Source organism: Diachasmimorpha longicaudata, chromosome 5 (assembly GCF_034640455.1).
Source record: "Diachasmimorpha longicaudata isolate KC_UGA_2023 chromosome 5, iyDiaLong2, whole genome shotgun sequence".
Lineage (NCBI taxonomy): Eukaryota > Metazoa > Arthropoda > Insecta > Hymenoptera > Braconidae > Diachasmimorpha > Diachasmimorpha longicaudata.
Genome location: NC_087229.1, coordinates 3,335,619 through 3,349,883, shown reverse-complemented (window position 1 = coordinate 3,349,883; position 14,265 = coordinate 3,335,619). Strand labels below are relative to the sequence as shown.

Sequence of the window (14,265 nt, the reverse complement as noted above, 5' to 3'; positions counted from 1 at the left end):
GTGATAAACTCGTGGGAGAAATAAAAGGGTTGTAGGAGGAAAGAATTTGAAAAAGATGAGCGCCTGCGCCAAGTTAGCCCAGCCAGTCGATAAGAGAATAAAAGCTACTCGTTGATATTCGTGGCAGTTCGTAGTCATTCGCTAGCCCGTCTATCAAGTATATAGTTGTACGGTAGAAACTCTCGAGCAACCACTAGCAAATGAACTCTTAACCTCAAATAACTCATTCAATAAATTCTTCCGCAACAATGGAAATATGAAGAATACTCGTGATCAAGTGAGTACCCATGTACACCCATTTGGCCGGACTTAGGGCGGAATTTAGCCGAAAGCAGTTATTTTAACATCAACATATTGACCATTACCGGAATATTTATAAAGCTTATGTGGTAGAAAGAATTCCCTGGTGTATGGATTATCGAACGTAACTAACGTCGTACTCAAAGTTGATAAGACAAGGTAGACGATCAGTCCTCTTCACTGAACAATTATCTCCATAAAAATAGAGATTTTAACGTGTCGAGAGTATAAAATTTTTTTATTCTTCCAGAGATGGGCCACGGATCAAGTCGTTCAGCTTCCTCAGCAAATATTCTCTCAGCTGAGGAGCTGACACTCGTGGAGAATCTGTTCAAGTCAATGTCTAGAAGCTCGGGTTCAATAAAACGCGAGGATATATTCAAGCACTGGTCAACCCATCTCGACGAGGGACTTCTTCAATTCGTCGTGCGTTTTCTATGCTACGAGCCCGGAAAAAAGGTTTCCGCAATAAATGGTGAGAATTTCGGTAAACTTTACGTTTACGCAGTAAGAGGAAGTCCCGAGGAGCGGACAAATTTAGTATTTCACGGTTATTGCGATGAGGAGCAAAAACTTGAGATGCCAACAGCGACATTTTTGGAATACCTTCAAGCAACGATAAACTCGTACCTAAGATTGCAAAAAAATTGTGGCAATGGTCATTACAATAGTTGGAGTAGTATTGGCTGTACAGTAAATACTCGAAGAATACAAATGCGATCAAAATCACTGTGCGAGGAATTGATAAAATACGGTGACGTATTGACCTATGAGCAAATTGAAAATTGGTACAATCAGTCAGCTACTTTTAAAGCCATTCAATCACACGTATTTCAGTGCCTCTTTTTAATATCACAGAAGAAAGGTGACAAAAATACAAGTGCACGGATCAACGACCTAAATCTTCTGCCAATTTGCAAGGGTCTTGAAAATATACCACATTTTCCAAGTATCCTTGGCCTTGGTGACGTACTCTTCTTAAATCTCAGTCTACCTCATGAATTAAGAAAGGAATGGCGTTTTTTGTTTTCTAGTCAAGTACATGGTGAATCATTTTCAACGATGCTAGGACGTATACAAATGCAAGGATCTACGATAATTATAATCCAAGATACTGATGATCATGTTTTTGGTGCATTTGCCATTGACAGTTGGTCACTTAGTCCAAATTTTGTGGGGAATCAGTCGTGTTTTCTATTCAAATTAGATCCACAAATTCTTACATTTCCATCGAGTGGATATAACAATCATTATCAATATTTGAATCAACATCAACAGACAATGCCAAATGGTCTCTTGATTGGAGGACAACTCAATTATCCTGGTTTGTGGTTAGATTGTGAGTATGGAACGGGAAAATCCAGTCCATCTTGCACGACCTTTCTCAATTATGTACAATTGAGTGGCAAGGAGAATTTTACGATTAAACACCTGGAGGTGTGGGGTGTGGGGCCTCTGCCAGAGGTAGAGGAGGGCACTAGAGACTCTAGATCAGTCCTCGATCGAGATGTTACGTCTCGAGTGATGTTAGAACTTTCGGGTAAAAAAATCTACAGTGATGGTCTTAGAGACCAACCAGAGGAAACTTATAAATAGAATACGCCGCTCATGTCAGCACATCGAATTCGTGTTCTTGAATTCTTCCTTTCAAATCCTCATTCTTTTACGAAAATTATTCAATCAATGAACTCTACAACGGCCTGATTTTCTAAACCCATATTATCAATATCATCTTCACGATCTCTCTGTGAATTTTGCACCGATCATGGAATTTGATGTAAAGTATAATAATAAAAGTTATAGATGGAAAAGATTAAGGAAATCTTGTGATGAAAATAAGTCAGTAATGTATTATTAATAGGAAATCAGCTTGAAACGAATTTGGTGATTGCCTCGCAAATATCTTAAAAGGAGCAATATTTAGAGAAATTAATGAAATTTTTTTCGTACTCTTATTCCTCCGTGAAAAAGATCTGGTATTTTCTCTAAAAATTTTGTCGTCTTTGAGATATTTGCCCTAGAAAAAAATTGCGCAACAGATCATAGGTATATATACGTTCTTTCAATTGATTACCCAACTATTTTGGTAACTATCAATTCAGAAGACAACAAAACCAGTTGAGGTAGCTTTTCTATAAGGAATTTCTGAAATTATGTGAATAGCATTTTTCGTCACTAGGCCGAAATAAATTTTTCTAGCGACAATGAGCTAGGTAAAATGTTTTTATGCGGCTAAATGATGAAGAGTGTCTTTTTACGGGCATAATGGCTATGTAAATCTTTTGATAGTATTTGCAAAAACATCTGCGGAAAGAGTTTCGACTTATCCCTTTTAGCTAGACATTACATTCCTATAAGCTCGAAGAGAACTGACAAAAACTCTGTTTCTTTATTAATGTTTGTTTTCATTTAACTGGTTGGAAAAATAAATTTTAAAGCTGTTTGAATATGTAAAAATAAATAAATGAATATGTTAAAATTCTCTTTGATTTCGTGTCTAAATTAATGAATAATTCAATTCCTTACCCTGTGCCTCAAGTTGTAAGTGAGAACGAGGTTTCTTGCAAATGAATTAGCGAAGGCCTGATAAAAGTCCAGCACTTCCAGTAGTCTATCTCGTTTGATGGTGTGAAGATCACAGTATGTTAACGCACGAACATTTGCTGCACTCTGACCCACTGCTGAGTCTTTCCAAAAACTATCACCGAATACATCTCCTTTGCCGAGAATTGCAACTACTTCGTCGTCCTGGATGACCTCCAGGCTACCCGTGACGATGAAGCAGAGTGAGTCGATTGACTCCCCTGTGTGGTACAGTAAGTCTCCCGGTGCACTGTGGGACATCGTAAAGTGCATTGCCAGGGCTCGTAGACAACCATCCGAGGCCAGTCTGAAAAATGCATTGAGAGGAATAATGTAGACATTATAAATATTGTATGGCAACCATTTTATTCTCTCAATTTGCCACATAAATGAAATCGGTATTGATTGCATCCATTTCCACCTGATCAGCTGGAACGTTCGCTCATTGGCAACGGTAAAGAGATTGATCACATACTTAATTGAGACCTGACCCAATGTCACATCGATACACATAATTAATGACGGAGACTGCATTTAATCGCTTCTTTGAATGTATTTTGGCAACGAGGGTCAGGAGAAATGTATTTGTTATGCCAAGTCAGGTGGAATAATTGAGCCGACGTCGTTTAACCCGTGTTATTCTAGGGGAGGATGGAGTGAAAGGAACCTCCAACTCGATGACGAATATCGCGAATGTTATGAGCGTGTGCGATAAAAAATGTTCATGTAACAGCATTTCATTTATTACAATCAAAAAAATACGCTAAAAATAGAAAAAAAATCATCGATCTTTCCATTTGATTGATCAACTCTTATGGGTACGACTTGATCATTAGCGAATAAATTATATGGGATTCAGTAAACCATATGAAAACGATTTATTAAAATTGAAATGTGTTCACGAAGGGTGAAAGACTATTAACATAAAATCTCGCGATCACTTTCCATCATGTCGACACTGTAGAACTTGAAAAGAAATTGTGTCTTGTAAATTCGACAAAGGAGCGATGAATTTCGGGCAAAAATTGAGTTTTATTAATAGTGTCATTGGCATTAGTCTGTGGAACTTCAAGAACATGTAGTGACGACAGGAAATAAAGAGCATTTTTCTCACACAATAGGTAAAAATATCTAAAAACGGAAAACAAAAAAGCTCACCTGAAAGCAGGATGCTCATTGAAAACTTTACGATTGAGATGCACACAAATGTCGGCTTTCATGTCTTTTGGACAATAATTCAGTACTTTGTCTGTGTCGAGGCCTTTGGTCATAGCCCATGTGCTTACAACATAATCCATGACGCGTTCACTGAGGGCCTTTGGCACTTCATGAAGCTTCATGAATTCACGAACGTTATTTAGCATGTCGTGGTACTTTGCCGTCGCAGACGTCATCTGCTGGATTATCGTTGTGACGTGACCGAATATTGTAGCATACAGCAAGGCTAAACGGAGCACAAAAATTTTTTTTATCCACCGCGGGGAAAAGTTCATTCCAAATAACAGAAAAAGTATATTCCTCGAATTGTCATTTCATTCCACTTGTTTCTCTTGATTTTATCCAGTTCCAACCGACTTTTCTCACGACAAATTACTTCAATGTTTTTTCAAACATGAAAAATATTCCAAGAAGAAGGAATGATTAATTTCTTTCAAAGAATACAGATGAAATGAATAAACGGTACATTTGAATTTCAAATTAGAGAATAAAGTTTCATTAGTTTGGAAAGAGTTATTGTTCTGGTTGTAGAGGTACATCCCCTAATCTTACCAGCAATTATCATCATGCAAATGGTGAAGATTTTCTCATTATCCGTCTCAGCCGCGACATTACCAAATCCCACCGATGTCATACACGTCATAGTGAAATACAAAGCTGTGACATACATAGTCCTTCTTGACGGCCCAGCAACGAGCTCAGGCACAGTACTAGAGTTGGTCCACAGGTAGCTGTATGGCGATTGGGTAACATTTGCCAACTTCCACAGCCACGAGTATTGAACGCCACCATCAGCGTCCGACCTGCCTATTGAGTACCTTGAAGGGTGTCATGAGCAGAAATGCTCTTGAGAAAACGATATTTTATAAAGAGAAGCAGAGAAGCTATAAATACAACAGCCACACCAATGAAGATAAACTAAAGCAAAGTGAGTTGAAAAAAGAAAATGTGAATTATAGGACAACATCGCATGGGGAAGTACTTCAGTGGAGAAGTTATACAAACATTTCACTTTCTTTCATCTCATACTGTCACTTATTGCCAATTATCTGAAGATTTTGTCTACACCACTGCCACTGTACTTTGACATTATCTAAAGAAATATTTAATCTTAGTTCGAAGGAAAGTTAGTCTTATTGATTGCAAGTATTTAATATTTTACTATTTTGATTTTTTTTCTCTTCGTCTACTAAACATTTGTAAACACATGAGTAAAACACCATAAAAGTCAATAGTAAAGTGTACTTCAATACCGCTTATTACTCTTTAATTTTAGAATGAATTATTTGCTTGAGATAAAAAAATATGACTATTAATAATAATAGTCTGATATTGAAGTAGTAAATTTGATCGTCAGGTCCACAAAGGATATCCTGATATGAACTTCCAATATCAGTCGATCACACTTGTGTCTTCATAATTTCGATATCTTTTACTGCTGGCGAAGACAATCAATTAAAGTTCATCACAAAAATTTCACTTTTCTCTACTCTCTCAAAAAAAGTACTGTGAAAAAACCAAATGATGACAACAAAATCCACTTTGCAGTTTAAAGTAGAAAGAAGAAATAGCTCAACTGAAAGTAATGATTATACTTTTGAAAAAGCACGAAAATAATCACATCTTGAATTAATGCCAATATTTGAGAACTGTTTATAATAAAAATTGTATTGATTAAATGACGTTCGTCTCTATGAAGATGTTCCTCAAATGGAACGTAAAAAATTGACTATATACTATTGGATGCTTTTCTACACTGATAGAAGCCTTTACTTGCTATTAATAAGTCTTTTTAACTATTCTCATAATAGTTAAGAACCGGAATTAATAGCAATTAAACTGTTTCTATCAGGTGAAGGTTCCTAAACTACAGAATACTAATAGGGGGTATCACGAAGCGGAGAATCCACCACAAGAAATCACCTTAATATGACATACCAGACACAGGCAAGCCAGTGGGCCACCAGCATGTAGAAGCACAGGAGTAGTATAAGCATAGCAGCACCATATTCGAGGTAGCGATCTAGTTTACGTACGACCCGTCCCAGTCGCAGCAATCTGACAACCTTCAGTGCTGAAAACAAACTACCAATGCCATCCTCGTCGTGATCAAAGGCATTGAAAACATCGTAAGGTAAACAGCTGAGGAGATCTATGAGGAACCACGATTTCAGGTAATTCATTCTGATGACCTGAAAAATAATGCAGGGAGAAAGTGATGTTTAAAAACCCAGTGTCTCAAAGTTAGGAAAATTATTTTTGCAACCGGCCGTATTGAGAGTAAAATTTCTCCTTGGGGCAGGTATTTTATATTTCCCGATAGTTTTAGCATCACCAAGGAGTTAAAACAAAAGATCAAAATGCCATTAATGATAAGAAATTGTGAAAAGCCTAAAAATCCTGTCGTACAAGGGGTTTATACTTCCTAAGTCGATACTGGAGAATTACAAAACTTCTCACAGCCCACCCATGGCTCCAAATAAAGGAGCCATGGGTCAGGCATTCCAGTCACGTTGTATTCTTTAACTCATTAACTCTACTATCAGCCTGCGACATACTGATAGCAGAGACTTCCCATCGAGTCCGCAATTTTTCTTCGAAAAGTAAGTGGTCGCCCAGAAAAACGAACGGACGGCATTGGCTGCTGAATGGTACAGCTATTGCTTCCCCTACCGACCGGACCCTAACATAGTTTCAATCAATATACAAGTGTACGATCGGACATGTAACATAATTCTCCAAGACGACCAGAGGAATATTCCCGTCAGATTTCGATTTTTTAGTTATGCATTGAGTTTTTATAAATAACTGCTAATTATTGCGAGCCCATTTCTTAAACCTTCAATGCTGGTGCTTTGGAGTTTCTCGGCGTTAGTGAGATTATTTACAATCTTACTTATGGATCAATAAGAAAATGTTCATCCCTTTCCGACTACCTGACTTGACGCTGAAAAATTATAAAGCGGCAGAAAAGACAATTATAGCTGCCATAAAATTTAACTTTCCCAGTTGTTAGTAGAACCGAATATATTTTACGAATGTAAGACTTTAGAACTTAATCGAGCCTCATATAAGAAGCTCAGATACAGGGAGGACTGGCACTCTATTCTTCGGTCACATTAACCCAAATTCGATCACCCTCCACAACTCACCCTCCGAGATTCAAGGAACTTGGTCACCTCCGTAGCGTTTAGCAAGTCCCCGACAACATCAGATTCCGGGTCTTTCATTTAACATGGGAAAAAAAATCTCCCTGAGACTTCCATATGACCTCCGTATTTCTTTGTACTGGCAATTACAATTTTTCAATAGAGTGATGATCAATAGTATTAAAATTGACTTCATTTTTGCCGTTGAACATGTAAAAATCGTAAAAATGCATTTTGCCAAGAAAAACTAGTCAGAATTACTCGAATCTCTTAAATCTCTCAGGGAGGACAAAAATCGATTAATGTGTTAGGGTCGAGGACAAGCCAGTGAGTTGACTACCAGATGGATTTTCGTACGTACATATATATATACAATTATACATGTATATATATTTGTGTACATTTGTGTTTACTCGTATGTATGTACGGTGATATATGGCCCAGTCAGTGAAAAAAAAACATAACTAAATAAAGATGCATAAAAGTGCAACTTACTTTTGGATCGGATACAACTTCACCACCAGCACCCACGAAGGTCGTATGAAAGTTTAGGACGATGTCAATGAAAAATATAACATCGACGATACTATCAACAACTAGCAGCGACACGTCTTCGCTGGTTTTGTTCTTGAAGGCCACATTGTATGGTACCATTATGGCGGTATAGAATGTTAAACACAGAATAATCCAGTCCCAAATTGCTTTGAATGCACAGTAGTGGAGGAGTATGTGAGGTGGTGTCTTTGGTGCTTCTTGGCGATACTGAGGCATCACATCGCCGCTCAGGGACATCATCTGGGCAGATTGGTACTGATTTCAATGACAAACAAATCAAGACGATTCCTTTACAAATCGTATTACACTCATCTGTTGGTGCGTTTACGCATGATTTTTGTGTATAGATGAAGAGATGGGATTTATTTAGAATAAAATAATAACAGTGCACTTTTCTCTGGGATATTTTTGTCAATTTTTCATGCTAATTATACATAACGGGATGGCGAAGTACTGATGAAAGAAAGAAGAAAAGGTGAAATTGTCATCCATTTTTTTTCTCATTCACATTACATTTGTGAAAACATCATTTTCTGCTTGCGTTGGTTGATTTCATCGTATTTTCCTCTATTAATTCCTCCCCTCCCCCCTTCTGTGGCCACCACGACGGTATAATTAATTGGACCGGTTTCATTACATGCAATCATTTATGTAATTGATTCAACAGCACGAGAGGTGAAGTTGAAAAGCCCCATTGATATAAATATAAAAAATCGTGGAATTTTTCGGGTTTAAATAGATGAAAATATGTGGTAAAGACTCACATGTGCAAGATGGGACTGTTTGGCCGCAGTAGGTAGCGTTGTATCTTTCAAGGCTGGCAGGTGTGAGCTGAACTGGGAAACAAGAACAGATCTGGATCTGGTAACAGACCTCGCAAGTTTGGCAAACTTGGAGAGTCCACCCTTGCTGTCGTCGGTTTCTATCGGCTGCTTCAAGGCAGTAATATCCCTGAATGTCAGCAAAAAAAGGACAACGAGATCCCTCTCGTTCTTGATCGGTGCTATTTGCAGGAGAAGCCATAGTGGAGTTTCTGTGGACAATGGAAATTTGAAATCACAGATAGAATAATTGCACCTGATCTCTCTCAATTCCAAGGTGACAAGGAAAACTCATTAATCTACAGTTTCTCTCAACTAATCACTAAGTGGAAGATTTCTCATCGTAATTATTTACACAGAGAATAATCTGTCTCATTATTTATACTCATTATTTTATCAACAAATTGGTACACTTGATTTACCTTCATCATCATTCCGTCACTAATATCATCTACTGATCATTATTTTCAAAATGGATAAGTAGTCGAAAATGGCGTGGCAAATATTTTTGAAACACGATATAGATGATTCGTTATGCAGTACATAAGCATATATCTCCTGCTGTTAATTGTAGGGTTATTTTATTAATTATATATTTTCACAACGTCGAGAAAATGATTTTGTGAAGAAAAAAAATGGACCACAGAGAGAATTTCTTTACATCGGTTATAACTGTCCAGCATTTTGAGAGATATGTGCAAATTGATTTGTAGTATATTTTCAAATTTATATTTTCAAATGCTTCGCCGCTCGCTATTCTATTATTATGAAGGGAAATAATGGAAGAATTGAAATAGAATTAATAATTCCATATACAGCTGAATAACCCCCCAAGCGTTCACAATGTAAATAATATCACCTGAAGCATTGAATTTTGTGAAAATTTATGTCACAATATTTATGTGATTACGTTGTATCGATTATATCAGAACGCTTGAGCTATATTCTTGTTGCACGTTGGATGAAGCATGCGTGCTGCTAATCGAAGTGAAGGAAAAGAGGGAAAGAAGGTGAAATTAAAAGAAAAAATAGTCAAGATCATCGTAGTTGAATTTTTTTAAAGAGCGATAGGATCATTATTATTTAATTGCGGATATGGACAGCAATCGATTGGGTGCGTTAATAATAATCCTAGGGTGCAATTTACACGAGCACATGATAATCTGAATTGTTAAGAAGGATACCCTATTTGTTCATCCTAATACTATAGGCAAATTAAATATTTACATTTACTTATTTAGATAATCATCAGCAATGCAGCATCAGCAATGGAAATTAAAGTTCATAGGAAAAATAAGTAGTGTAAGATGTGGTGAGAGTTCAACCGGTGTCATTACCTTATTCGTTGATTTCATTACAGAATTTTTTTTATTGTGGTAGAATAAACATATACTTTTCATCAAATAGGAGTTTATGCAAAAGAAATAGATATTCTGTCGTAAAAATATTTATGTTTTTGGGTACGCAGGAAAGGAAATGATTTTTGAAAATGCCTCTTGATGATTTCGCCTAATGTGATTTTTTAATCACAGCAATCCCTTTGCCTTTTCTACTGTTTCGATAAGACATGCAATATTTTACCATATCGTACTCAATTGATGTGTAGCAAATCACATATTCAGAGATACATAAATAAAACATCAAACGAATAAATTCCTCGAGTTTTAAAAAATGTTCATTTAGTTTTTTAATTTCCCCCGCTCACCTGTCTTTTATTACTTTTTGATTATTGTTTGGTAGACATTTTCGTTCATAGAATATATTTGAAGAGGAAGACAAGAGGAGAGCAAAAGTTGATTGCATTTTGACGTGAAAAGCACTGGAGAGAAAATGGAAAAAATTCAATTGGCGACATTTAATTTAGTGACAGTCAGAGTGACAGACGAAATAAACTTGTGACATGAAATTCAGTTTCAAAAGCCCTCTCATCGCCTAATAAAAGTATGGAACATTTGGGAATTCTAGTCAATTCTCAAGCCAATTAACCTACCCATATTTCACCCATATCCCACTGAATTATTATTCCAATATTTTCATTGTAATAGTCGGCTTTTCAATTCCACATTTCAGCTTATTTCATTGTGTGTAATAAAGGTTCTGTTCGATCTTCAAAAACCGTGTAATTTTCTAAATCGGTGATAAAGTGATCGAACAAGTCAAAAGAAAATGGATATTTTAATTGTAAAAATGTTGAAAAAAAACATTTTTCTCTATTTATCGAATTCCCTTGTTGTTGACAATGAATCATTTCCATTGAAGAAATTGTAAAGACTTGTTCCATCACTTGTCTAGTAGAATATCTTCATAATTATTTCAGTAAATAGAATAAAAATACTTAATCTACAGGAATTTATATAATTACGGGTTTTCCATACAGAGTGGTAATTATTAGGCATCAAAATTTGCGATCACTTACTTATTTGCAAATCACTGAGACACATTTGGTTTGATATATGTATATATATTTTTTCAATGTTCAATTGGCGAGCGAGCGAGAAAGATAGATAGGTATATAGCGAGATAGTCATTGTAAGAGTACCTGCGTATAGACATACCTCGTGGGGTACCTTTAAAAACATAAAGAATTACATCCTTAGTTACTTAAATCGGGAATCAATCCTCAAAATTATTTACAAAGTTTATTAGTTTTCATCAATTACTCCACTCAATATTTTCCTAATATTTCCTAACTCTTTTCTCAATAATTCTTCACTATTCCATGAATAAATCCTATTCGATTATTTTTTACGCAAAAAAATATATCTGTGCAAATTAGCAGAGAAGATGAACGAATATTTCATCGATTTATAACAAAACAAAACAGAATAAAGTGGAGACAACTACTGGTGATTGAGGTGATCACGGAATATTTGAACAATTTGAGACGATGATGTTGGCGCCTTGGTTATAAATTTATTGGACAAGTTCGCGAATAATGAAAGCAACAACTTCCAATTATGTTGAAGTTAGCAAGTACTGCACTAACTTGATTGGGTAATTAGGAAGATGGCTGTTAAGAAATTTCGTCTGAATTTTTCATGTCAAATTCAATGCAAGTTGATATCGAATGTTAATATTAAATAGTGGAGGTTCAGAAATTTTACTGAATTTTCTGTGATGTCTGAAATGTTAAGATCTTTTCAATCATATCGAGATAATTGTGGTATTAATGGATTTAGTACTCGAAGGGGAATACAATTCCCTGAAGAGAAGCAATTCCCTCATATTTCTGTCTGAAGGCTTTACAAAAAGAAATATACGCAAGATGATGTTGGAGATAAATGATTTTAGGAAATAAATCAAGAAACTTTTTTCTACCGAAAATACCGATACTTGTCACTGACATGATATGTGAACGCCTACATGGCAAGGGTCCTTGCTGTCGATTTTATTTAACCAAGGACCTAGCGGATGGAATAATATGGGTGAGAATAATCTCTCGCCTCATAAATGAGTTTGGCAATTATTGGACCAATAAATAATCCTTCCATGAATAATATTAACTTTAGCCCGTCAATTTAGGAAAAAATTTATTCACTGCTCACGTCCATCAAATTTGTAACCACAAGGAATAACGTCATGGTGCTCATGTCCATTTTGTTTTACAAATTAAAATGATATTGAATCGATGAGTGATATTTGTTATTAGAGAAGGAGGATGTGGAAAGCTTGAGTAAAGTTTGAGAATTGGAATAAAACAATCTCCTTGTCTCTATCAAGCATTGGAAGAATTTCTATTTTGAGAAAATTGAAGTGAACAAAGTCTCCATCGTTCTTGTCAGAATGACACAGACAGGTGGCATCCATTGCCCCCCTCCCATTTAATCCTGACATACCAAAATTTCTTTCTGGCAGGTGTAAATATATTCTGGTAATTTCCTATTCTGTAGGAAATAGATAGCGAACGGTAATACTCACTGTTCTTCTTGTAGAGTAGTATCTCGAATTGATCGTGTATTTGTCCCTCAAGGCACTCTTCTATCCTTGCTATTGTTTCCTTATCAGTCAGCTCACCGTACATGAAGCCACAACGACATGACTTTTGCATCACCTATGAAAAATAATTCAAAATATTCATAAAACATATAAAAAATACATTTTAGTCCTACAAAATATATTGGAAAAAACGTTGTAAAAAATCAATTAAAGTAGTTGTTCATTTGACTTTTCCAAATATAGTCGTCAAGAATTTATGTTTTTAGTGTCTTACCTCTGCGCGATTGTATCCAGATATTTTACAAAAGCTCTCATTGCAATAAACAATTGGAAAGTCAACAATCTGAGCATTGGCAAGGAGGAAACTACTGTCCGCTGGAACATTAAAAAAGAGACAGAATAATGAATAATAGTTCAAAGTGGATAATTTAGTAGCCTCATGGGCCCTGCTTAATGCACTTCCGGGAAAATTAACTGAGGATCAATTGGAAGGTTTGAACATGGCACAATCAGCATGATTATATAGATGATCTGATTGAATCTACTCGACTCGACTTTGTATTACCCCCAACTCAGCGAATCGATTCCAACTGAGTAATGCAGATAAGTGACATCGACCCAAGATATCCGCGTTAATTGCTCAGTACGATATTTAGTCCTTTTACTCTTATATTTTGACTTCCTTGTATTTAACTAATTTTGTGATTTGCTCAGTTTCATTAAAAACGAGATAAACTATTTTAAAAAATGAAATAATGATGATTTTAGCGTCATGAACAGGGAGAGAAATATTTAATAAAAATCTCGTATTTTCATCGCAATTATTACCGAGCGAAACGTGATTCTGGGAAATTTTACGGAACCGTTTTGTAAGTTTTCTGAACGGTTTCCATAATTTTCCTGCACTAAACAACGATTTCTAATGAACGGAATTGGGAAAAATTTACCTCAATTTCATACAATATTCTGCCACAACTCGTATAAAAATATGACTGCGTGATAATTTCTTCTCGTTTTAATCGAACATTTCGTTGATAACCAAAGGCGACATTTTAATCGACTTTACTACTTAGAGGCCAATCAAGTGTTCTGCCTTAGTTCCCTAGATGAAAAAAATGAAAAGTGGAATAAGCCTTGAGTTTTTCCAAATTAATAGAAACCGACTTTCTCTCCAGATAATGAAAAAAAAAGAATTTAATGTACTTCAGAAATGATTCTACTGGTGGTTTACTCAATAGTTTTTAGTTTGATTGACCCATTCAACTTGTAGAACTAACTCGCGTATGAGTTGGTTCCTCTATAGAAAATAGACAGAAAATTGGATAAGGGAAGGTATGCTATGTTTTCACATAAAGAGCAATAGAAATCGCAGTGAAGTGACATCGCAATAGAAAAAGATAGAACTGTGAGGCATTGTGTAACGGTAACACTCTTAAAAGTCTATTGTGTTTGGGTTCAATACAGTGCAACCGTACAACAGCAGACCATCCTTGTCATTCTTCAGGGTCAATTGCATCTGCTTTCCAATTCAATTTGCATATATTATCCCAGAATAGTTTGTGGATATTCTCCATTTTTAAAAAATATTTATTAAGTAATAAAAATATGACTTGATAAATGAACAATCACTCACAAATTCCTGATTCTATCTGATCGAATATTCTATAATAATCCAAAAGAACAGTGGACCCTTTCTATTTTCA

General features: G+C 35.8%; 2 protein-coding genes across 13 annotated transcripts in view; one reads left to right on the top strand and one right to left on the bottom strand.

Annotated features, from left to right (window-relative positions):
• LOC135162669 (potassium voltage-gated channel protein eag) overlaps positions 1–14,265 on the bottom strand; it is a 35,476-nt gene that overhangs the window by 9,491 nt on the left and 11,720 nt on the right. For 5 of the 10 annotated variants that reach the window (XR_010298993.1, XM_064121387.1, XM_064121389.1 and 2 more), the window contains exons 4-11: positions 12,837–12,937; positions 12,545–12,677; positions 8,570–8,838; positions 7,746–8,060; positions 6,025–6,293; positions 4,654–4,919; positions 4,042–4,327; positions 2,827–3,190 (exon numbers count right to left, since the gene is read on the bottom strand). Coding sequence is in view for 9 of the 10 variants with exons in the window: in XM_064121387.1 (XP_063977457.1) it covers positions 2,827–3,190; positions 4,042–4,327; positions 4,654–4,919; positions 6,025–6,293; positions 7,746–8,060; positions 8,570–8,838; positions 12,545–12,677; positions 12,837–12,937 (2,003 nt within the window). In the remaining variant the exon portion in view is untranslated. The remainder of the gene's footprint in view (positions 1–2,826; positions 3,191–4,041; positions 4,328–4,653; positions 4,920–6,024; positions 6,294–7,745; positions 8,061–8,569; positions 8,839–12,544; positions 12,678–12,836; positions 12,938–14,265) is intronic. The other 5 variants (XM_064121390.1, XM_064121395.1, XM_064121393.1 and 2 more) reach the window with 3 other exon arrangements.
• On the top strand, positions 122–2,782 carry LOC135162670 (MTOR-associated protein MEAK7). Of its 3 annotated transcripts, XM_064121398.1 has the most exons (3): positions 130–277; positions 394–459; positions 551–2,782. In XM_064121398.1, exon 3 carries the CDS (start codon positions 553–555, stop codon positions 1,894–1,896), a length of 1,344 nt encoding a protein of 447 aa, XP_063977468.1. In that variant the 5' UTR covers positions 130–277; positions 394–459; positions 551–552; the 3' UTR covers positions 1,897–2,782. The 3 variants fall into 3 exon arrangements, with proteins under 3 accessions (XP_063977469.1, XP_063977467.1, XP_063977468.1); XM_064121399.1 differs by lacking the exon at positions 394–459 and having other exon boundaries at positions 122–277; XM_064121397.1 differs by having other exon boundaries at positions 127–459.